The sequence below is a fragment of the Solanum dulcamara genome, chromosome 8 (assembly GCF_947179165.1).
Source record: "Solanum dulcamara chromosome 8, daSolDulc1.2, whole genome shotgun sequence".
In the NCBI taxonomy this organism is placed as follows: Eukaryota; Viridiplantae; Streptophyta; class Magnoliopsida; order Solanales; family Solanaceae; genus Solanum; species Solanum dulcamara.
This window is the reverse complement of record NC_077244.1, coordinates 3,071,701-3,097,163: the sequence shown is the minus strand read 5'-3', so window position 1 is coordinate 3,097,163 and position 25,463 is coordinate 3,071,701. Positions and strand designations below refer to the sequence as shown.

The window sequence follows — 25,463 nt, the reverse complement described above, 5'->3', positions numbered from 1 at the left end:
ATTGGGAATAGTTAACTCTTGAAATTTCACCCGTACTGCATAATTAGGACTGAGGAATTAACATGTATTATTTAAAAATGACGTTAAGAGTACTATAAATCACAATAATTTACAATTTAAAATATTTGAAAAACATATTAAAATGTGATTAACTCTCGAAATTTCACATGTGCCACATAAATTGAAACAGCAGAACATATATTATTTAAAAATTACGTTAAGAGTACTATAAATCATAACTTAAAATATTAAAAATAAATTAGAATTTTGATTAACTCTCGAACTTTCACACATGCCACATAAATTAGGATAGGGGAAATAACATATATTATTTAAAAATTTGTGTTAATTAAGAGTAATATAAGTCAACAACTTAAAATATTTAAAGAAAAAAATATACTAAAATTTGGTTGACTTTCAAAATTTTACATGTGCCACAAAAGGTTGAAACAGAGGAAGGAATATGTATTATTTGAAAATTACGTTAAAAGATCATACTAAAATTTAGTTAACTTTCAAAATTTTACATGTGCCACATATATAATTTAAAAAGTACGTTAAAAGTACTACTTATTACAATAATTAAGAACTTAAAAATATTTAAAAATTATGTAAAAATTTGATTGACTCTCTTATATCATTTGTGCCACACAAATTTAAACAAATTGAATGATATTATATATCTTGTTTTAGATTGGAAAACCTTTCATTAATATCACGAGCATCAATAATATAAATTGAAAATTAATTATCAGATGCACTCATTCTAAATTCATCAAACCTCGTTAAAACTATCATTGAATTTTTGAATTTGCCGATCAATAGTGGTGTCCATAAGCATGGTTTTCTAGTGGGGATAGAAGTTCATTGGATTCTAAACAATTACTAATTTATATCTTTACTTTTCAATTGGAGGATTACAATGAGATGGCTTGAACAACCACAATCATACTATATAGCAAACGCCAATAGTTCATCTTTTGAAAAGATTAATGTTCAAAGCGGTAACAACTTTAAGTAACGGTTCACAAGTAGATAGTAGATGACACAAAATTTCATTCAACAGTAGTAGAAAACTAAGCTGCTTCCAGAAAAGCTCTTCCAGGTTGTCGTGCAGCAAGTCGGCCATGGCAGCCAAGAAGCTGCAAAAGCGTAAGAAAATCAATAAGTTTTCATATATCATAACAAGCCACAAGATCTGATCCTGTACTGTAAAGCAATAGACTATTTATTAACAAAGCATACCTTGGCATTGACACCATCGGGGACAATACGATTCTCTGACTTGTATTTCAGATAATCAGTACGGCTGAACTTAGTGAAACCCCTGCAATCAAACAAAGCATAAGTTCTATCCAATGGAGCAACTTGAAAAAACAAAATGATTAATCATCTAGTTTTTAAATGAAAGCAAAATAAATATGCCAAACACTTTTGACTCCTAGTGTGATACGAGCCTATAGAACAGATCCTGTTCTTGTAAGGTTACAAATGAAAAAGCTCATTATATTAACATTAAAAGAAATAGAGAAAGAAGGAAGCAGACCACAAAGAGTTTATCTCATCTTAACGATGTTAAAGAAAGACACCAGTCTACAATTACCTAGAAACTACCGATGGTAATTAAAAGAAAGACAAAGTATTGCAAGTCACTTTACAAGTTTTGGAGGGAAGGAGATCCCCCAGATATTATCTCCCCTTAACAATGTTAAAAAAGAGACCAAATTATGGTCCAGGACACACAAAAAACGGACATTAAAACACCGGGAGTTTTGTGTGATCTGCTAGTATGAGAATGTACATAAACTAACCCAATGACAAAATATCAAAATCATAGATGTTAACCCTGCAAAACTGTATAGTTGTCACAATAAACGAATAAGCACATTGACAAGCCAATGCTTCATAACCCAACATTTAAGTATGGGAAAATTTTAAGTCATCAAAACCAGAACCAGTGCAGAGACAAAAAAAATAAAGGTGATTGTTGAGATAAAAGTCATACCACTTTCTGCTGACAATGATCTTTTGGCGGCCAGGAAACTTAAACTTAGCACGGCGAAGAGCCTCTTGAGCATGGTTAGCATTACCATCTTTGCAGCGAACAGAGAGAAGAACTTGACCAATAGCAACACGGGCACAGACTCCCTGTGGCTTACCGAAAGCACCCCTCATACCAGTTTGGAGCCTATCAGCCCCAGCACACGACAACATCTTGTTAATTCGCAAAACATGGAAGGGATGGACCCTAACCCTGAGGTGGAAAGCATCCTTTCCAGCAGACTTGGTCATGTACTTGTTGCAAGCAATACGAGCAGCTTCAAGTGCCTCACTTGAAACATTCTCCTTCTCCCAACTGACCAAGTGCACACAGAAAGGAAATTCATCAACTCCCTTTTTCTTCATACCCACATCATAGATCCTGATCTTTGGATCTGGAACACCACGGCAAAACCGTGATTTTGGATAAGGTTTGTTCTTAATCTGCCGGTAACACCTTGCAGGTCCTGAGAAAGAATTTCAACCCAATTACACAAAAGCCTTCTTGATGTCAATGACTGACACAAATACAAGTACTGATTGAGAGTCAATTGATTGCTGTATAAAGCTATAGATAAGACCAAATAAGGAGTTGATACTAGCTATATCAATAATGCCCTTGCATCTATCTCCAAATCGGTGAATACCTTGTCATCAATACTAAGGAATGTAAGTTACTCACAAAGAATAACAAAGTGGTGGTCAGCGCCTGGAATACTTAAAGAGTTTCTGTTCATACACCAAAAATTAAAGCATCTGAAGATACATTTTTTAACCGCTTACAATCATCAAAAAATTCTCACAACAGATAAGAAATAAAATATCTTTAACCTGAAAAACAATATGACAACTCGTTCTCCTTCAAGCTTATCCTCCACAAGGATACACTTCATTTGTTTCCTTCATATAGCCTCTTCATAGTTTCTTGGTGGGAGATAAGGGTTTGTTTTGCAAACAACAATAATTAAAAATGAGCAAGCTTTCTAACTTTAACCTACAAATTTTATCACTTCTAGGATTTGAAGCTTATGGGGATTCTAGTCTTTCTAAGTTACTAGGTTCCAAGTTATTAATTTGTACATATTAAATGACTATTTTAAGACAAATACAGGGTTTGGACCAAGTTTTTGGGTTAGACCAAAACCATAACCGAAGCTCTAGCTATGTCTATGCCGTAGATTGAGTGATTGGTGACAAAGACACTAGTTGCACACCATCATAAAACTATGGTTAGCTTTATGCTTGATAAGTGTAGCATCATCAACTTAATTACACCTATTCTTCCTATCAGACAAACAACAAGTTGATCCCAACTATATCTGGTCAAGTGGTCGTTGCCGTCTGAATCCGATTTTGCTACATTTGCAGAATTTAAAATCGTACTATAATAACTTGTCTTACGAATGAATTAAGGCTCTCTAACACTATAGGTTCTCTGCATTTTACTACAAACCAATGCACAAAAAGCAAAATAGAGATAAATCAAATGAACTCCTCAATCGAGTAGCATCTAGAAACACATGTAACATATATCATTTCAGCAATATTCAAAACAATAACACCAAAACTATGAGTCACTCGTCTTACAAACAAATTAGGACTCTCCAACACTACATGCTCTCTGCATTTGCGACGGGCCAATGCACAAAAAAAAATGCCCTTTCTAACACTCGACATAGGCTGCTAAACAGAGATAAAACAAATGAAATCCTCAACGGAGAGCCATCTATGAACACATCTTTTGTATCAATTCAGCAATATACAAACAATTTTACAAAAGCTATGAACATACAGATAGATTCGACTTGTTTTTTTTTCTCGCAAATCGGAACAATTATAGCTGTAACGGTAGATGAAGATGAGAATTCATGTAAGAAAAAAGAGAAATTCGGAGAAAAAGCTTACTTCTCCCCATGGCTAATTCTCTGCAATTGCTGTGTGGCCGGAGAAACTAGATAACAATGAAAAACCCTAGCTTAAAGTTACTAACAGATGAATGCATTCATTGGGCCTTATGGGCTGACGTCTAGAAACTACAAATTTTCCGGACTAGCCACTTTTGAGAAAGGTTTGCATACTCGGCAAAATTCGAGTCCGGAGAGAATAAAGCGTATGCAAAGCTTATTATTATCTCGGGAGGTAGAGAGACTATTAATTTTTTATTCACTTTTTTTTTTGCAAGTTGTCTCATGGAAAAAAAAATCAGACGTAAGCCATTGAAGTTTGAAATTTGCGTCCGACTTTAGATATTTTTTCTCTAAAAGTTAAACATCAAACATTTTTACTTGAAGTTTGATATAACTTGTCAAGGTCAACTTAAATATTTTTTGAGAAACAAGATTATGAGGGAAATAAACTAACTTAAATTTGTTGACATGTGAATGCATTCAATTGGTCTTACGGGTTTATGCCTGGGTTTGAATCAAGTAAAAGTAAAAACTTTTTAGATAGTTACTCTAAGGTTCAATTGGCCGAAATAAATTTATAGATTCGCAAATTAATCGATATCAAATTCATAAAAAGAATTATTTTTGAATAATTATTTGTGTTTGAAAATTCGTTAAAAGATAAGTTACTTTTGATGTTAAAATATCATGATCTTGTCATAAATTTCAAGCTTTAAAAAGTAAAATCATAGTAAGATATTGTCATGGATTTCTAACCTTAAAAATTTTAAATCTATAATAAGCTTTGAGAGTTTCCAATTTTAGACTTCGAATTAGAAGTTCTCAAATTTTAATTTCACAAAATCTAAAGGTGGAATTATCAACAGTTAACTTAATTTTAGAATTAAATATCTCAAGTTGGAGTTATATTCAAACTTAAGCTTTGTATGTTTCAACTTCAAATCTCGTCGGTCTGAAATTTGGAATTTCAAACTTGAAATCTTCAATCTCAATCGTACATTTAAATTTAATCATGAAGCAGCTAGATCTTGATTAGGTTTTTAAAAAAATACTTGAATTTTTTTTGTCACTATTTTAAATATGACCACAAATATGATTATTTGTGCATTTTCCTCTTTTGGGGTAATTTGTCATTTTAGTAAGGGCATCTCCAACCGTAACATCAATTTTTACACTAAATTTGGTGCTGTTGACATCCAATTTTGACCCTCCACAAATATATATTGGTTATCGAGCCTTTTTAATTTTAAAATAATTTGCTTGTAAAAATCCAAAATATTTTAAAGCAATTTATACTGTTTTTTACGATTATTCGAAAATCGTCTCAAAAACATTTATTTTGAACTAAAAATTAAGTTACTTTAATTAATAGATTTATATTTTTAGTTAATTAATTTAAATTTAAGTTAATTATTTTACTTTGTCAAAATTAAGAAGCTCGTTAATTAATAGATATTAATTCGCCTTATTAAAATTTTATCCGAATTCACTAATTAAATTAATTTGTCTATCTCTTAAACTTAATTGGCTACATTTGCAATCCGATTGGCCAAATTCTAAAATTCAATTCTGCCTCAATTTTGAGACCAAATTTTCAGCCAAATCTCATTGGCCCAATTCTTACTTCTATTTCCTACGCACATAACCCAATCCCACTATATTATACTCATTCCATTCCTACATCTATACGGCAATATGTATACAGCAACAACCTTTCAATTTCTAACATACAAATGACAACATCAACTCACTATAATACATGTATATTATACTCATACAATATCAATCCTACCCATTTCTTCTTTTTCCTTTTCCGCCTCCTAATTCCACCTAAACCTCTCTTTTTAAAAAAATTCCAAACACCTTCATTCTTGAACCCCCACACTTTTCCTTTTTTCTTTTCCCCTTTTTTTTGCGCCATCAAATACATCATTATTCAATAACCATCATTACTCCCACCAATCTCACTCTTTTCTTTTAAATCCCTTTATTTTCCTCACCAAAAAAAAAAGAGGATGAACAAGAATATCAAAAAAAAAAAAAAGAGAGAGATTCAAAAAACATTCATCAACTAACAATCAACATTCAAAAAAAAAAAGATAGAAGAACTCTCAATTTCGTTCATTTTTTTTTTTTGTAATTTTCTTTGGCGATATAAATTTTCATATTTTCAATTTCTTCTTTATCACGATTTATATATTAAATATAGAGCCCGTTTGGATGAGCTTAAAAAAAGTAACTTTTATGTATGAAGTGCTTTTAGAACTTTAAAGTGCTGAAAGTTATTTTTATAAATAAGCAGTTGAGTGTTTGGATAAAAGTGCTTAAATAAGGAAAATGATGTGAATTTTAGGGTTAAAAGAATAAAAAGGGTAGTTTGGGAATTTAGTTAAAATATAAGGGATATAAAAGTAATTTCCATGGTAAAAAAAATGACTTTAAGCACTTAGAAAAAAAAAGTTAGGAATCCTAACTTTTCATTTTTGACTGACTTTAAGAACTTTCTGGCTTAAAATTAGCATTAGGCAAACACGTCCAAAAGCTGAAAAGGGGCTTTAAGTTGGTTTTGACCAACTTAAAGCCAATCCAAACGGGCTCATATACTTAAGTTATCATTTAGTTTGAATTTTCATGGCTTAGTTGATTTGAATCTTGCTTTAAAATTTTAGTTAGTATGATGTATAGGTTAATTCTAAGTCCTTTAGTTAGTTGAGTATATTTTTTTTGTTTATTTTCTTTGCTTGCATATATGCATGTTGTTAGTCACTATGTTATCTCATATGCGCTTCTAGTTGCATTTTCCAAAATGACATAATAGGATACTCCTCAATTTGGTGCTTTAAAATATCATGTTATATTCCTTTGTTTAATTTAAAATGAGTAGTCGCTTATATGGTTTTATTTCCGTGCGTGTGATTCCATTCGAGTCCATCTTCGGACTCCATCCATGCATATCGTTGAGTTTTGAGTCAACTTCACCCTTGTTCGAGTTTCGAAAGCTGATACAGAGATTTAAAGGAGGTTTACTATAGGTTCCGAAGGAGGAAAATAGGTTGTATACAGTCTATATACATGAGATATAAAAAAAATGGTGATTGTATATGCTGATATACATCGATATACAATCATGATATATAGAAACGAAATGGGTCAAAAGCCTAAAATACAGGTGGTTCAACAGCTTAGTCCAGCTATGCAGAAACTAATTATTGGGCCAGATTTTCAATTTTATTTATATTGTTATTCTATTTATTTGGTTGTAATAATTTAATTTACTTACGCTTATCTATACTTGCTTATATGTTAATTTTAGTTTGGTTTGACTTAATTTAACTCCCCTAAAAGAGAAATTATTTTTGTGTTAGTTTGCTCTTAAAAATAATTTTGTTCAAGTGTTTTTATTTTACTTAGACATTTCAACAAATAGAATTTTCTTCCAAATCATCTTAAAGTTTTTAAGTTGATGTTTTTTCAAATCAATTGAGTTTAAAGTGTCTTTATCTAAATTAATTTTTTCTAAATAGCTCAAGTGACTTTCCTCATTTAATCAAAGTCTTAATCGCTTGTAATTTAGTTAAAATAAATTAGATCTACTACTTCTCTTTAAACATATTTAAAAATCCTTTACTTAGTCATTTAATAGAGTATATTTTCTTCATAAATTATCTCAAGTATTTCAAATTTATTTATTGCTCAAATAAATATATTTATCTTTATTATATACAAGTAATTTTTTATAAGTTAGTTAAATAATTTTCAAATCGTCGGATAACCGAATGTTAGCGGCCATTTTGAGTGTTAATACCTTCTCAAAGTCGAAGTTTGAACCATTACCCATTTGTATGAATATGTTGCTTTATTTGGAGACATTCTAACCTATTCTTTTTTCCAAAAAAAATTCTAAATCCCCCAAAGCATAAATATCAAGCCATCATCGAAAGTGCGACCAAATGCTCCTAGAATCTTTAGTTTTCCTACAAAATTCGAACTTCACTTTCAAGTCCTAAATCATACTCTCTCTTCTCAAAAAGATTTATTGGACTTCTCAAGTCAAAAAGAGATTTATTATGTATTTTATATTTCAATTTTGATGTATGCCACTTGTAGTTTGTTGAATGTTTATTATTTTTGATAATTATAAAGTACATTATATTATTATCCACCAATTTATATTTTTGCATATTTAATTTTTGCAACGGTTGATTGTACTTATATCCAATTCAAATTTATAGTATAATTAACACAAAATTAATTTCAAAAAAATTCATGTAAAGGAAAATAATTTATAAAAAAATTAAAATTTGAATCTAAAATTAATATTTATAAAAATATTATGTAAAACTAATAAGATATTTTAATTAAAACATACAATTTATATAATTTTTAATTAAATGTATTGTATAATAAAATAATGATAAAATAATTAAAAAGGAAAATTGGTGTGACACTAAATTTCGTGCAAAATTTGGCATGAATTGAAGTAACTTTGCATCAAATTTTACACCAAATACAGCATTTGATGTAAAATTTGGCATGGATTGAAGATGGTATAATACCTAATACTCCGTTCCTTTCTTTTTAGTTATCACCATTTTTATTTAGAGTCAACTAAGATGAATATTGACTAACATTTTAAATTGAATATAAAAAAATTATAATTTATAGTATATTTCGTATAATTTTTGAATATCTTAATTTTTATTTTAAAAATATTAAATTAATATAATAAAATTTATTTTTAAAAATTAATTATATTAACTCTCAAAAAACCAACATGATAACTGCATAGGAACGGAGCGAGTAGTGTATATATATATTGTCCCAAGTAAAACGAGAGAGGTTAAAGCCGAACCCATACCCGAGTCCGAACACCCAAAAACAAACCCACGGCCACGAAATTGGTATTCCCTTTTCTTGTTCCCTACTCCATTCATTCTCTCAATTCTCACTTCTTCCTCATTCTCTCTGTAATCAAACAACTCCAAAAATGGCAACAGCTATGGTTCTCGACCCGAAACCCGCCGAGAAACCACCGGCAACTCGACCGGAAACCTCCATCACCGACGTTCCTTACGACGGCGAAGATGACCTATACGCTCGCTTGAAATCACTTCAACGGCAACTCGAATTCATCGAGATCCAAGAGGAATACGTAAAGGACGAGCTCAAAAACCTCCGGCGAGAACATTTGCGGGCACAGGAAGAAGTCAAGCGGATCCAGTCGGTGCCGTTAGTAATTGGACAGTTCATGGAGATGATTGATCAGAATAACGCTATTGTAGGTTCAACTACGGGTTCTAATTACTATGTTAGGATACTTAGTACGATTAATCGAGAGCTTCTTAAGCCGTCGGCTTCTGTGGCTTTGCATCGCCATTCGAATGCGCTTGTTGATGTTTTGCCACCTGAGGCTGATTCCAGTATTTCGCTGCTTAGCCAATCGGAGAAGCCTGATGTTACTTACAATGTAAGTGTTATACTTCTGAGCTGCTCAAAGTAGGAAGCTTTTGCCTAAATTCATTGATTAGGGTTTCTTATTATGTGGAATCAGTAATTATAGCAAATTAGAGGCTTTCTGAATCTCAAGACATATTTTGGCATAGAATTCTCTTAATTCTGGAGCTTCATCGAAGTAATTATAATAAAATCCATAGCTTAATTTTGAATTTTGCTTATTGTCTCACCAAACTCATTTATATTGTACAATGAGAAGTCAATTTTCATTAGTGTAAGGACCAGTTCATCGATAAAAATAACTACATGTTTCTGTTGGGTGTAAAAGAATCTCTGTAGTTATGAAGCAAGTCATAATCTCCTAATACTAGTAGGTGCTATGGCTTTTCTGGAGTCCTATTAATTGACTTGCTGTAAAGCTGGTCATCTGGTCAAATGGCTTATCAGGGTCCATTCTGTATACTTGAAATGTGTTGTGTCTTTTGGTTGAGGACTGAAGGAAGTATTTGTCATGCATGCAAAGCTTCAATCAACATTTCATTCTTGTAGCCTTCAAAAGCTCTTTGGGAACCTTTCTTGCGACTAGTTACAAACTTACAATATTGCTAAAGAGATCATCTTCCAAGCTTTGTGAAGGAAGTTCTTAAGCCTTCAATAGCGTTTTGTTTTTGTTTCCTCCAAATTATCCACCGTCTCACAGGCCTTATTTATTTCTTAGTTTTTGAGCTTATATTTTTTTTTCTTTTCCTAATACCAGGATATTGGAGGTTGCGACATACAAAAGCAGGAAATCCGTGAAGCTGTTGAGTTACCTCTGACTCATCATGAGTTGTACAAGCAGATTGGTATAGACCCTCCTCGTGGTGTGTTGCTCTATGGTCCACCAGGCACTGGGAAAACTATGCTTGCAAAGGCTGTAGCACATCATACCACCGCGGCCTTTATAAGGGTGGTTGGCTCAGAATTTGTTCAGAAGTACTTGGGCGAGGTATGCTTGAAGTCTTATTTATATGCATCAATATACTTTAGATCACCAGTGTAAATGTTTGTATAATCTATCTTAGTAGCATGATATCAGTCAGAGTTATCAGTTTAAAGTGTTTATAAGGGCAGCCCGGTGCACTAAAGCTCCCGCTATGCGCAGGGTTCGGGGAAGGGTCCGACCACAAGGGTCTATTGTACGTAGCTGTTTCCAAGGCTTGAATCCGTGACCTCCTGGTCACATGGCAGCAACTTTACCAGTTACCAGTTTAAAGTGTTTGTATCTCATAAAAAGAGTTTAGAATAGCATTGAATCTCTGTCTATGGATTTCCAATTTCATCGGTAGTAGTAACCTTCATAGGGAGTGAGAATAGGGCAATTAACTAGTAATATACTATCTCCTTTGAAGTTGTATGACCGAACTGTGCTTTATGAGGATTCACTAGTTGATAGCATAGGATATTGGTTTATTTATTTCTTGAAATTAAACTTTACAAATTTAGAAACCACATGAAAGATGATACTTTACCCAATTTCTGAATTTAAAAAGATCAAGAACATCACAACTAAAGAAGAATTTTGTGTTCTGAGGCACATAGTCCTGCAAGTGTAGTGAGACATGTAGCCTTCACTTCTAGCATGACAGTCACTACATAGAGGTGTGCTTGGTGATGCATTTCTTAAATCTCACTGCTCTGCCAGACGAATGAGGACTGTATAATTGTTAAGCGCTTATCAAGAACATCGCAACTAAAGAAGAATTTTGTGTTCTGAGGCACATAGTCCTGCAAGTGTAGTGACACATGTAGCCTTCACTTCTAGCATGACAGTCACTACATAGAGGTGTGCTTGGTGATGCATTTCTTAAATCTTACTGCTCTGCCAGACGAATGAGGACTGTATAATTGTTAAGCGCTTACGGAGTTATGGTGGTATATAATCGATTTATGATGATACAACAGCTTCAGAAGCATGTCTGAAAAAGTCAGAGTTACAGGTTCCTTTTAAATTTTTTTCTATAGCTAGGCTGGTGGGAAGTTTTTGAAGCTATGGAAAATAGTCTTTTATTCAGTAATTTACTTATTCTTGAATAAAGTTACCAGTTTAAAAAATTTACTTATTCTTGAATCCAAAATATGGTCAAAGTTTTGATGACTTGTAGGGTAAAGAAGCTTTTTGGAAACAACTTAATCTTACTTTCAAATCGAATGCCTAATAGTAACAAGTAGTCTATAAATGTCTTGTAATATTTGATTATGAGAGAATTTTGTATTATTTTTGTATTCTACCAAAGTAGCCTGATCCCTTCTCTCCCAAAGTAAATCCTTCCACGTGTTTATAAAAGTGCTTTCTTTATAAAAATGTACATTCTAAATTTCATTTGACATTGTGACACTGCTACAATGTCCGTCATGCCAATAATCAATTCAGCTTCCTTGTCTGATTTATTAGCTAATTCGCATAATATAATGTAGCTCTGGAGGACTTCAAGTCAAGGCTTATCTCAATAGTGAAAGGCTCAATACCTTTTCGTTTCGCTGATTACATTTTGCGTCAAAATACAAGGCCTTTCCAGATCCTCTTGCTATAAAGTAACATATAGTGCCCTGGATATTCCTCTATAGATTGATTAAAAGACGTGGACTTCTACTTCCGTTGTCAAATAAAAAGAAGGGATAGAGACACGGGCTGTCTCAATCATGTTGAGTAAATGAACATCTTGTATATGATCTTTCATGTAGAATTGGCTGTAGAGACAGATCTTGCTTTCTGCATAGCTAATCTAGTAGGATAGTTCAGTTATCTGGACGAGCAGTCTGCTTTCAATCATGTTGGCGCCAAGTCTTTATGCAATTTCAGATCAACTACTACTTTATTCCCTTTGAGATACATTTCTCTTCTGTCTGGAGAGTGACCATCATATCAAACTGTGTCCATGAAGAGTGATGAGATACCATTTGTTTCTATTAGTCTAGATTTTATCTTCTCATTTATTCACTGATTTTTGCAGGGCCCACGAATGGTTCGTGATGTCTTTCGCCTTGCCAAAGAAAATGCTCCAGCAATCATATTTATTGATGAGGTTGATGCAATTGCTACTGCTAGGTTTGATGCTCAGACTGGAGCTGATAGAGAGGTCCAGCGTATCCTCATGGAACTACTAAATCAGGTAGGCTTCGATTCATAATTATAAAGTAGTTCCGGAATAACACAAGACCCTGCATTGTTTGACTAGCTACTTTTTCCTTGGTTCATATTCTGTAGATGGATGGGTTTGACCAAACGGTGAATGTGAAAGTTATTATGGCAACCAATAGAGCTGACACACTGGACCCTGCACTTTTACGTCCTGGAAGGCTTGATCGTAAGATTGAATTTCCTTTGCCTGACAGACGTCAAAAAAGGCTCGTTTTTCAGGTGGGTTTGGATAATCTTTATACTCATGATGTGCTCTTCATTCTCCTCTCCTAAAAAAGAAATGGAGGAAAATATTGTTGGAAGAAGTTTAGATCGATGGATTCTTGAATGTCGTTCTGCTTCTGTGGCAGTCTTTCTATGTTTTGTTTTATACAAATGAACAAAATTAACACTGGATTGTTTTATGGCAGGTAAGCACTGCTAAGATGAACTTAGGTGATGAGGTCGACTTGGAAGACTATGTTTCTCGCCCTGATAAAATCAGTGCTGCTGAGGTTTGTCTCTTATCTCTATATTTTTTTTCTCGTGGGAGAACTGTGGAAATCAGGGTTTTAGGTCCAATAATTGTTCTTCATTTTGGCTGCAACTGTTTTTTTTCCACTTCTGCAAGACTAATTATTATGCTGAGGCTACTTATGTGAAATGACATAAATTGAAACTGTGTTTCAATATCTGCAGATTGCGGCTATCTGTCAAGAAGCTGGTATGCATGCAGTGCGCAAGAATCGATATGTCATACTTCCGAAGGACTTCGAAAAGGGTTACAGAACCAACGTGAAGAAGCCTGACACTGACTTTGAATTCTACAAGTGATTGTTGTTAAAGGCTAAGCAAATACTTAAGAAATCTACTAGTGATTGTTGTTAAAGGCTAAGCAAATACTTGAGAAATCTACTATGTAAGCCTGTACGTTTTTCCTTTGTAGTTCTGAACTGTTGAATGTTTAATGGTTGTTTCTAGCTTTTCAGTAAGATGGTTTGTTCGTTCAAAAAGTGTTTAAATTAGACAGTATATGGTTGAATTTATGAGCAGCATTCAAATTCACAGTTTCACATGATTTCTCAAGCCTTACGTTACTCTCATGGTGAGGGTGGTTCACTGACGCCATTTCTCAAGCCTGTGAAATGTTCTATTTCTAGAGATCTCAATTGCAGCTATATGCTTTCCTTTAGTTATACGACTCTTTAAAAGTCTTCTTTTTAAGAGTACTACCTAAAGCAATGTGAGTTAAAAGTGTGTATATGGGAACCGGCCGTGAACTCCTCATCTGGTGTAGATCCCCTTACTTATGAGTCAGTTTCTTAGATACAGGAAATGAGTGCTCCTAATGTCTTGTCTCTTCTGGTTAGTGGTAAATATGCTGAATATTGGTCACTAGGCCTGTGTGGCCCGACCTAGCAAAGTTTAGGGGCCAACGGAGGCGATTGACTAATTTTTAGAAAATTAGTGAACTAATACACGGAAAATGGGTAAAATCTTTAATCCTATATGGTGATATTGAAATGCGGTAAAAAGGACGAGTACTAGTCAACTGGCCTGTGGTGACTATCTTGGGGGCCAATTGAGTTGGTTGGCAGATTTCCTAAAAATCAGTGGACTAATAAAATACACGAAAAACACTTAAAATCTAAAAATTTTTATTTTGTGATATTGAAATGCTTAAAAAAGAGATGTCATTTATGAAAATACTGGTCATCGTACATGTGGATTAACAAACAAAAAAAAAGCTTAAAATTTTGTGAGAATTGATCATAAATCAATGAACTAACACATACGAATAATATTTAAACGCTACTGATAAAAATGCAATAAGTACTGATCATCAGATATGTGTGGCTTGACCTGGCCTGTTTGGGGGTAATAAAATTGTAACGATTTAAATTGTCGCTATTCAAAAAGCATCTTGTGTAAACTAATTTTTATTTAATTTAAATTTTTATGTTTCTTGAACTAGTTTTTTGAGACAAAAAAAATAAAATTTAAAATTGAGTATAAAAATATCCCCAATGTCCCCTGCCGACTCCACCTTTTCCTCCGTAACTTAAAAATAGGGTCCTACAAGATTCCATTTTCCATCGAAAGAAAACAGGGTCCCTGCATTTTCCTTTTTTCTTCCTTGTGGTTGGAGTATAAAGATTCCATTTTGTCCTTTTCAAGGAAAAAAAGAAAAGAGATTGAAGAAAGGTGATTAGATAATATGTGATAAAATATTAGCTTATTGATGATATAATATTAGATAGAAGCAATGAATGTAACAATTAAAGTAGAGAATTAGTTAGATAATTTGAAAATTGTCTCGCTTAATCTTTCATACTAATAGTAATAGTTTTTAAAAATTTTAAAAATTAAATTTGCAAATTTTAGATCAAACACTATTTTTATAGATTGAGGACTAGCTCATTGCCTTCCATAATAATAAAGACAATATTTGGTAAAAAAATTCCCCATCTACGAAAGTATTTATGCATGCACGATGTTTGTACTTTATAGCATAATACTATATGGGTTTAAAATTTGAATTAAATATATGATTGAATTAGGTAATTATATGTAAAAGGAAAGATGTATCAGATCTGGCTTAACATTAATAAGCATCGAATATCTTATTTACAGCGACGGAAAATCGAATAATTCATGATATTTGAGTCAAGTATCACACCACTAATAAGTCGACCTAGCTTCAGAATCACAGGAATAAAAGTTAGGCCGTGACCAGATTGAATAAGGAAAGAGCATAATTGCTTGCAGAAAATTGTGACCCTCTTCGACCGTTATACAACGAACGAATATATTAATTAACAAAAATCTTTGTGGTGGCCGGCCAATCGAGTTTTGTGAATAATGTTCTCTAGGTTTTACTATAAACAATCTTCTATTCACTCAATGTAAAATTCAATCATCGATTATTATTTATTATTCTGATTAATATCAATAAGATCACACTTATCTCGTGACACTATCAACTATTAGCATCAGATCTCAAATTCATTCTATTAACTTAAATGATATTTTATTAAAATTCCATGATTATTGTTTCTTTGTGTAACACCCCAAATTTTTTTTGCCAAGACTCGAACCATTCTTCATATGCGTATAGACTCGAACTGAATGACTTTTAATTGTATATATGAGTTAGGATCAATTTTTAAGTATTTTAAGTATATTAGATGTGGTTTAGGGTCATAAGGGATCTCTAACACCAAGCCAAGTCCAAAGAATTTCTATTGGCTAAGTTTTCGAATGAGTTCGTATAAGGGTCAACTTCAAACGACTATATCTCCTAGAATATAATAAATTGTGTGGCCCATGACCTATCAAATTAAAGGTCTCTAATTCTTCGTTCCAACTCCACCAAAATTGCATTTTTTGGAGTTTGGAGCAAAAAGTTATGCCCAATTAACCAGAGAGGTGCGCGCCAAGTCCACGACGCGGACTTGGCTAGTTTTTGCTTCAACTCTAAATTTCAAAAAAAATGAACTATGGTGAAACACCTCCGCATCGCGGACCTACTCCTGTATAGTTCAAATTTGTGCAAAATTTTTTAGATTTTAGTAAGGGCAACTTGGACCATTCCCTAATTATATATGGACGAAGTTGGACGCGTTTTGAAGACATTTTTCAGTCTCTTACCTCCCCCAAAAGCCTAAACTTCATCGTCTTCTCTCTCAAATCATCTCCAATAAATTAGCTCTCAAACTCAATGATTCAAGCTCTCCATTTAGGACCTAACATCAAGATTTCTTTAAGATCTACTCTAAGGTATGTAAGGTTACTCACAACGTTGGATTGATTTCATCCACGTGCCCTACATCTTCGTTGATTCGAGTTGAATTTAGTTTTGAGGTTCTATGATTTGAGTTCTTGAGTTATCTATAATTTCTATTGAGTTTTGTATATAAATTCATATGTATTTGAGAGTATGGATTCATGTATTCATTCACATGAACCCAAGATGAGATGTAATTTTGTCATAATTTGTCTTGAGGTTGAGATTGATGATTTTCGTGTATAAATAAATAAAATTGTTTTCAAAGTGAGATGATGCATATTTTAATGAGTTTGATGAAATTGAACATAGAGTTAAATGTGTATTTTGGAGCAAGATGTTTGATGATGATGTAAATGATGTCTATCTTTAAAAAGGTAAAATGATTGATGAAGAGATAATGTTGATGATGATGTCTTGAGATGGAGTGGATTGGAGTCTAATGTGACTACATGATATGATTTGCATAATTCGATTTGATTGGGGTCTTATGAGCATTTTGAGTATAAATGATTGTTGAGAAGGAGTTTTAAAAAATGATTTGTGAAAGTTTTTGAATAAATTATTTATGCACTATTTTGAGTTTAGAGAATGATTATTTTCATCTTTGATTTAGAAAGAGTTTAAGCATGAGTTGAGTTTGAGAAGTCTCTTAATTATTATTTTGAACATGAGTATTTTGAGTATAAAGGAGTTGAACATTTTTACATTAAAACGTCTATATTGAGATTGAGTTGAGGAGTTAAAAATTATGTTTTAAATGCATTTAATATTTGTTGCATTCATTGAGTTGAGATTGTATCAAATTTAAAAAGAAGAGTTTGATGATTGAGATGAGTTGATTTTTTTTTTTGAAAGAAGGTCCAATGAGAGCAGATTGATTGAGTTTTGAAAAGAGTCCAATGAGACTAAATGAGTTGATTTGAACTAAGTTCAAAAGAGACTAAATTAATATTTTGAGTATTTTACTCACATGATAGATATGAGCATATTGAGTCTTGGGAGGAGTATTGAACACCGAATTGGGAAAGAGTATAGTCCCTACTCAAATTTTATGAACTACGTAGCCAAGTAGGAAAGGATTGGATCATTTAAGTCGGATGTTTCCTATTTCATTATCCTGATATGATAAGACTTGATTTATTGTTGGATCCATGATTGATTAATTCGTTCATACCCTGACAAAGTATTGATTAGATGTGGCAACAACGTCGGCTTGTTGCACATCACTAGCTCATAGGTGATGTTTTTCAGTTAGAGAAACTCCCAAATTGAGTGGATTGCACTTGATATGATTGATTTGATTGAGATTGTAGATGATTGAGTCGATTTGAAATACATTTCTAAATTCTAATTTGCATACCTGTTGAGTCGAGTCCTTTGAGTTTATTATTGAGTTGATTGAGTATGATGTGATTGGTTTGATTGGCATTGTAAATGATTGAATCGATTTGTAAAACATTTCTAAATTTTAATTCACATGTCTATTGAGTTGAGTCCTTTGACTTTATTCGTTGAGTTGATGGTATATGATTGAATTGGATTGGATTGTATGTGATTGAATTGAATCGGATTGTATGATTGGATTGTATATGATTGGATTGGATCGGATTGTATATGATTGGATTGGAATGTGATTAAATTGAATTGGATTGGATTATATATGATTGGTCTCTGTCTAAACCGCATTCTTCATTTAGACTTATGACACCTTGATTGAGTCTCTCTTATCTTTCTGATTTGAGATATCTGAACTAATATTATTCTACCTTGATGCATGTATATGATTGGTCTCTGTCTAAACCGAATTCTTTATTTAGACTTATGACACATTGATTGAGTCTTTCTTATCTTTTTAATTTGAGATATCTGAACTGATATTATTCTACCTTGATGCATGTTTCATTCTGCCATATTACATATTCGTACATTCCACGTACTTACGTCCATTTGGACCCGCATCATTTCATTATGCAGAGATAGATTTAAAAGATCATCAATAGGCGCACCGTTAATGATCTGTTCACACTCTGCTTATTGGTGAGTCCTCCCCTACATTCGGAGGATAACACTTATGTTTTTCTTGCGTTGAGTTTAGTCTTTTCATTCTGATTTGAGGTAGCAATGAACCTGCCATTGACACCCATTAGATAGTAGTGATAGATGCTTCATAGACTAGATAGTGATGGGTCGATTGAGTATTTTATTTCCTTGAATTGTTCTTGTCAGACTATTTAATGACATAGATTGGAGTTCGATTTGTTGGTCTATGACCTTTCTTACTTGAGCTAGATTGTTGATTGGAATTACCCACTTAATTTTCTCTTTATTTTAAGTCTTCCGCTGATTGAATGAATGAACGGATGTATGATCAAACTAAGTGGTTCGCTTAGGAGCCAATAATAATTTCTGAGTGCCGGCCATGTCTAGGATACCTTTCCGGGGTGTGACACTTTGTCTTGTTAACATTGATCAAGCAAATTGTAGTATACATTTGCTTAGATGATATTTGAGTTGTTTAGAATTGAAAAAATAATTGATCTACAGTGTATAATTTGTTATATCAATAATGTATACGTAATGTATATTTTATTGTATCTCAACATATATAAATACATATACATCTCTGATATATATTTATATATCATTTATAAATGGATATACATTATTTATACAATATCTCTCTCTATATATAAATAATGAATTGAAACTATCTTATTATATATCTATGAATTTTATCCATTTATATGATATATCGAAACATGATCCATCTCAATTATTGGTTATTGATATTAGATATTTATATTAAATTTTTCCTGCTTAGAATTTGCATATAAATTTTCCAAAATCTTATGCATAGAAAAAACAAAAGAGCAACCTATAAAGATGGCGTTAGCGTTGATCATACGCCAAAATTATTACGTCTTCTTAAGAGAATTCTAGAAACTGGACCCCACTTCTCCTGACTACTTATAACACTCCAAAATTTTCCATTTAATACTTCTCTTTCATTTCTTCATACTACTCTGCTATTGGCTCAAAAATATATTTCTTCTACCTCTGCAATCTCCGTCTCCTTCAAATCCACCTTTCTCACCACTTTCATCACCTTAAGGTACTTCAAAATTCACAGATCTAGTTTTATTTTTGAATTTTTTAAGCAGTTTTGGATAGCTAATTCCAGGATTTAGAGTGAGCTGATTCTGAGCTGCTAAATTTAACTATATGTGCAATTTTTAGTATTATTTTTACATTTACAATTTTGTGTCATGAGCTGAAGGCTGAATTTGTATATGGATATATGATTTTATTTGAGAAATGAAGCAGATCTAGTTTTTTTTTTGAATGTTTTAAAGCTGTTTTGGAGAGCTAATTACACGATTTAGACTGAGTTGATTCTGAGCTGCTAAATTTTACTGTATGTGCAATTTTTTAGTATTAGTTTTACATGTACAATTTTGTGTCATGAGCTGAAGGCTGAATTTGTATATGGATATATGATTTTATTTGAGAAATGAAGCAGATCTAGTTTTTTTTTTTTGAAATTTTTAAAGCTGTTTTGGAGAGCTAATTACATGATTTAGAGTGAGTTGATTCTGAGCTGCTAAATTTTACTATATGTGCAATTTTTTAGTATTAGTTTTACATGTACAATTTTGTGTCATGAGCTGAAAGCAGAATTTGTATATGGATATCCACTTGAATGTATGATTTTATTTGAGAAATGACGCAGATCTAGTTTTATTTTTTTGAAATTTTTAAAGCAGTTTTGGAGAGCTAATTCCAGGATTTAGAGTGAGTTGATTTTGAGCTGCTAAATTTTACTATAAGTGCAATTTTTAGTATTTGTTTTACATCTACAATTTTGTGTCATGTGCTGAAAGCAGAATTTGTATATAGATATCCACTTGAATGTATGATTTTATTTGAGAAATGAAGCAGATCTAGTTTTTTTTTTTTGAAATTCTCAAAGCAGTTTTGGATAGCTAATCACATGATTTGTTTTTGGATAAGTCCTAGCTGCTAGTTTCAGGATTTTGAGCCAGTGGATTCAGAACTAGTAAAGTTACTTAATTATATGTGCAATTTTTTAATATTAATTCTTAGGTTTACAAAATTGTGTGATGAGCTGAAGGAAGTATTTGTATATATCTATCAATTTGAATTAGGCAGATCTAGCTTGCTTTTTTTGTTTGAATTTTTTGAACACTTTTGGATTGCTAATTTCAGGATTTAGAGTGAGTTGATTCTGAGCTACTAAATTTACTATATGTGCAGTTTTTAGTATTAGTTTTACATGTACAATTTTGTGTCATGAGCTGAAGGCAGAATTTGTATATGGATATCCGCTCGAATGTATGATTTTATTTGAGGAATGAAACAGATTTAGTTTTATTTTTGGTTGTTAACAATTAATTAGTTTTTGGATAACGTCTTAGCTGCAAATTTGGGATTTAGAGTCGGTGGATTCAAAGCTAGTAAAGCTGATTGTATGTGCAATTTTCTTATATTAATTTTTACATATACAAAATTGTGTGATGAGCTGAAGAAGTATTTGTATATATCCATCCACTCCAATTAGGCAGATCTAGTTTTTTTTTCTTCAATAGTTTGGTTAGCTAATTCTAGAATTTAGCTATATGCAGAAACTTTCGTATTATTATTACATGTTCAATATTGTGTCATGAGCTGAAGGCAGAATTTGTATATGGATATCCATTCAAATGTATGATTTTATTTAAGAAATGAAACAGATCTAGCTTTGTTTTTTTGGGGGGGGGGGGGGGTTATTGACAATTAATTAGTTTTTGGATACGTCTTACCTGCAAATTCGGGATTTAGAATCAGTAAAGTCAATTGTATGTGCAATTTTTTAATATTATTTCTTACATTTACAAATTGTGTGATGAGCTGAAAGCAGTATTTGTATATATATCTACTTGAATGTAATGATTTTATTTGAGGAATGAAAAGATCTAGGTTTTTTTGGGTTATTAGTAATAATTTGTTTCTGGATGTGTCTTAGCTGCAAATTCGGGATTTAGAGTCATGGATTCAGAGCTAGTAAAGTTAATTGTATGTGCAGTTTTTTAATATTATTATATTTGTATATATCTATCCACTTGAATGTGTGGTTTTGTTCAGAGAATTGAACAGCTCTTTGATTTTCTTTTTAATGAACAATCAATCAGTTCTTGTATGTTACTCTTTAAGGTTTAGAGTTAGTGAATTTTGAGTGAGGTTTATTATATGAAAAAATTCTATGTAATATGTTTGCCTATATGAATTCATGACGAGCTGAAAGTAGTGGGTGTGATAGGCATGCTATTAATTGGTTAGATCTGCTCATGATTTCTGTGTTTTTATTTTTATTTTGTTGTGGTTTGCTACTTTTTGGTTGTTGCTTTTGTGAAATTCGAAAATCTATGGTTTGTGGTAAAAGGTTTTCATTTGAATATCAGGTCAGGGTTTGGAGTTGAAGGTACGGGGGCTAATTGATGGCGTCGAAGAGGATATTGAAGGAGCTCAAGGATCTGCAAAAGGATCCTCCCACATCATGCAGTGCTGGTAATTTAGCTGAACTATTTCTTCCATTGTTCAATTTATTGGTTTTCTGGGGTTTTCTTAGCCAGCGGAATAATAGGTCCCTACTCATGTATTGATGATAGTGTCCTTGTTTAGGGTGTTTCGGTTGGACTCTACCATATAAAAAATGGATCCTCCAGCTTCTCTTGGCAGATAATGGCTCAGAGTATAACTTTTAGCAGATATGTCGAGTATAGTAATTAATTACCTTAGTTGGCAGTGAAGCTATCTGCTCTTTGATATAAGAAGCAGTATGGCATGGTAAAAATGTTGGTGAAATTACACCGTTTATGTTATTCGTTGTTTCATTCTGATTTTGCACTTCTAATTACTCTAGCAACTCTTTTTGTCACGCTCTTTGTTATGGGAATAAAAGATGTCATTGATGTCAATTAATAAGTGAAGGATGGTACATCAAGTTGTGTGTCATTCTTTCTTGTGCTTCACTTTTCCTTCATTCTCAGTTTGATTGACATTACAATTCATAATTGGCCTCCTAGGGGTTGTATTATTCTCCATAGATTGAATTAGGTGTTAGATGATGTTGTTTTGATGCTTCTCTCAGTATGACTTTTGTCTTGTTCTGCTCCTCTTCCATCTGTGAATAACAAAAATTATTAAAATGGAAAGGAAGTCATGGTGGCTATGCTGTCATTGATTGTAACCTTTTTGGAGATGTCGTTCACTTTTCTGTTTTTAGTGACCAGCTTTTAGAAACCTTTATGCTGATATTCACTAGCATATTTGGCTTAATACAGGTCCAGTGGCAGAGGATATGTTCCATTGGCAAGCAACAATCATGGGGCCTACAGATAGCCCTTATGCTGGAGGTGTATTTTTGGTTTCAATTCATTTCCCTCCGGATTATCCTTTCAAACCTCCAAAGGTATACTTAACTCCAGAAGATCCATGGTCTTCACTTGTGTGTTTACTACTACTTTTTTTTTATTGAGTGATGAGGAGGAGAGTCATTTTGCTTGCATTTGCTCATATGTTGGAGCCTCAGTAAATCCGTCTCAAATATGAGTTTTTTGAAACTTTTCTTGCAGAAGCAATACACCTTTTGTGTGTGTGGTCTGACCTTGTTCTTGATATTTACCAGTCTCTTTATTTTTATCATAACGAAGGAGCTAGCATCAGTTTGCTGTTAGAACAACTTAATCTGTATCTGGGCTATCAAGTGTGTTGTCTTTTTTTAGCACTTTTATGGATTGTGTAAATAAAATTTTCTTCATTGTCGTAATCTGAGGTAGTGATTTTACAAATGATTTTTTTGCTGTTTCAGGTTGCCTTCAGAACTAAGGTTTTCCATCCCAACATCAATAGCAATGGAAGTATATGCCTGGACATTCTCAAGGAGCAGTGGAGTCCAGCATTAACCATATCGAAGGTTTGGAGCTTAGCCTTTCTTTTCGTTGCCGGATTTAACACTGGTTTTTGGGCCTTAGATTGCTCTTTACAAAAATCCAAATCCTATATTGGTACTTGTAAATTCTCAAGGATGATTTTGGTTCTGTGGTGCATAGTAATCATTGAATATCCATATAATTTGATCAAGGTTTTTGACCCCTTTACAAACTTGATCTCTTCATTTTAAAGCAATACTACTTGGGGCTACTAAAACCATGGGTTAGGGCTAAGCCAGATGACTCTGCTTGGAAATACGTTATAATCTATGCACCTAGTAGTGAGAGCCACCTGATATAGTGCCAAAGTTCTGCCAAAAATGTGAAGCAAAATGTCATAATATAGTACGTTCTTGATAGTCCAGCTTTCTAATTATGCGAGTTATAGGTTGATAATAATAATCCTTTGTCTTTCTCGTACAAGTTGATTATATCTGGATAAAAAGCTCTGAAACATGACAGTTTAACTAGTACGTTTAGATTTGAAGAGAGTTGAACAAGGGGAACTATACCAATAAGAAGAAAGTAAACTGAGAAACTAATTAGAAGAATGGAACACGTCAATAGTAACTATACTTATCATATGATGTTCCGAAACATTGTGATCTCACACAACAGTCTAATTTTTCTGTCTTGACAAGTTTCTAATTGCACGGCAACTAGTAGTAGCATTTAGCAGTAGAGAAAGGCTAGTGGATAGAAAGACTATCTTGTTTGCATAATAAACAAGTAGTGTGATTGACTGTTCCTACCTTGGCATTATAAGGGATTAATGCTATTAAGTTGTGCAATGGCAATGACTTTTTTAAACTTCTGCTATGAAAATTAAATTGATCCTCATAGGTCTCCGTTCTTTTGTATCCCTCCTATCTCTTTTGATGCAGCTTTATTATTTTCTAGATGAGTGATTTATAAATGTTTCATCTTAAGTGAAGTAAGGTTAACTGTCTTTTTCTTGCAATGTACGACTTCTAAATACTCCTTCCAAAGCTTTTCCCTTTTGTTCTTGACCCTTCCTCTTTTGCAGAGAGTTTTCTACCACTCAAAGTTTGTGCAACTTTTTCCCCTTTTGAGTTGCCTTTGGGTGAAGATGTAACCAAAATATGCTTGCAGGTCTTGCTGTCCATCTGCTCTCTGTTGACAGACCCAAACCCAGATGATCCGCTTGTACCAGAAATTGCTCACATGTACAAGACTGACAGGGCCAAATACGAAACCACTGCTCGTAGCTGGACTCAGAAATATGCTATGGGATAATGCGCAAAATCATCTCCAGGCATGTCTGGGACTTTTGTCACAGCAATGTCTTGTTGTGCTTGGGGTGAATGAATAAATTCCATGAAAGAACTTAGTTTACTTCTTAATCTCCCTTCCTGTGGGTTGTCAAGGGACCAGGTCTTTTCAATTTGTGAATATCTATTTGATGACTAGCAAGGGAGAAACTGCAATGTAATTCTACTTTGTTTGCCAGTTTGACATCTGCCTTTTCCCTAGTTATGCTAATTTGTCTGACAAATATGGTGAGATCTCTTGAAGTTTGGGTTTGATTCACAGTTGTCAACCTCAAATCTCATCTGGTACCACTGTTGAAAATGAAAATGGAGATAACAAGCAATTTTATTATTACAAGTATATGCTATGAGTGTATGCATTTTGGTAATGTGCCATTGTGTTGAGGGTCTACTGAAAACCACCTCTCTACCCACTAAGATAGGGGTAAGGTGTGCCTGCAATACTATCTTCAAACTCCATTTGTCAGATTACATTGGGTATGTTGTTGTGCTGTGAGTGTATGCCTGTCTAAAGTACGGCCAAAAATGTTCACTTGAATTTACCGAGTAAGCTTGATAAATTTTGCTTTATGCCTAGTACAATGAAGTTGAGGTTGTGCATGACACAAAATTCTTTATTGAGATAAGAACATTTTAACACTATTGGTTCAGTAGAGGAAAACCAGCACACAAAATGTTTGGTGATTTGTTCATTTGATCCAAGTCCTGGTGTTTGTGGAAGTATGTTATGGGAGTAATTTTATTTATGATCTTTCGACTTTTATTTTATTCTATCAAAATTATTTAGCTATTTTCTTTTATATAATAGAAGTCGCTCAACAAAAGTAATTC

The 25,463-nt window shown here is 32.9% G+C and overlaps 3 protein-coding genes across 4 annotated transcripts; 2 read left to right on the top strand and 1 right to left on the bottom strand.

Moving 5' to 3' along the window:
• Positions 1-867: 867 nt before the first annotated feature.
• Positions 868-4,058, bottom strand: LOC129900729 (60S ribosomal protein L10-like). The gene is made up of 4 exons (XM_055975748.1): positions 3,946-4,058; positions 2,006-2,507; positions 1,246-1,327; positions 868-1,142 (listed from the first exon to the last, which is right to left on the bottom strand). The coding sequence occupies exons 1-4, from the start codon at positions 3,953-3,955 to the stop codon at positions 1,077-1,079; spliced, it is 660 nt and encodes a 219-aa protein (XP_055831723.1). The 5' UTR covers positions 3,956-4,058; the 3' UTR covers positions 868-1,076.
• Positions 4,059-8,786: 4,728 nt separating this feature from the next.
• LOC129899564 (26S proteasome regulatory subunit 6B homolog) lies at positions 8,787-13,574 on the top strand. The gene is made up of 6 exons (XM_055974572.1): positions 8,787-9,414; positions 10,159-10,389; positions 12,395-12,553; positions 12,649-12,801; positions 12,993-13,076; positions 13,261-13,574. The coding sequence occupies exons 1-6, from the start codon at positions 8,935-8,937 to the stop codon at positions 13,393-13,395; spliced, it is 1,242 nt and encodes a 413-aa protein (XP_055830547.1). The 5' UTR covers positions 8,787-8,934; the 3' UTR covers positions 13,396-13,574.
• A 5,738-nt stretch (positions 13,575-19,312) lies between these two features.
• LOC129900840 (ubiquitin-conjugating enzyme E2-17 kDa) lies at positions 19,313-24,972 on the top strand. 2 transcript variants are annotated; one of them, XM_055975916.1, is made up of 5 exons: positions 19,313-19,463; positions 21,811-21,916; positions 22,693-22,820; positions 23,220-23,324; positions 24,454-24,972. In XM_055975916.1, exons 2-5 carry the CDS (start codon positions 21,847-21,849, stop codon positions 24,595-24,597), a joined length of 447 nt encoding a protein of 148 aa, XP_055831891.1. In that variant the 5' UTR covers positions 19,313-19,463; positions 21,811-21,846; the 3' UTR covers positions 24,598-24,972. The 2 variants fall into 2 exon arrangements, with proteins under 2 accessions (XP_055831891.1, XP_055831892.1); XM_055975917.1 differs by lacking the exon at positions 19,313-19,463 and adding an exon at positions 19,517-19,540.
• Positions 24,973-25,463: the final 491 nt, after the last annotated feature.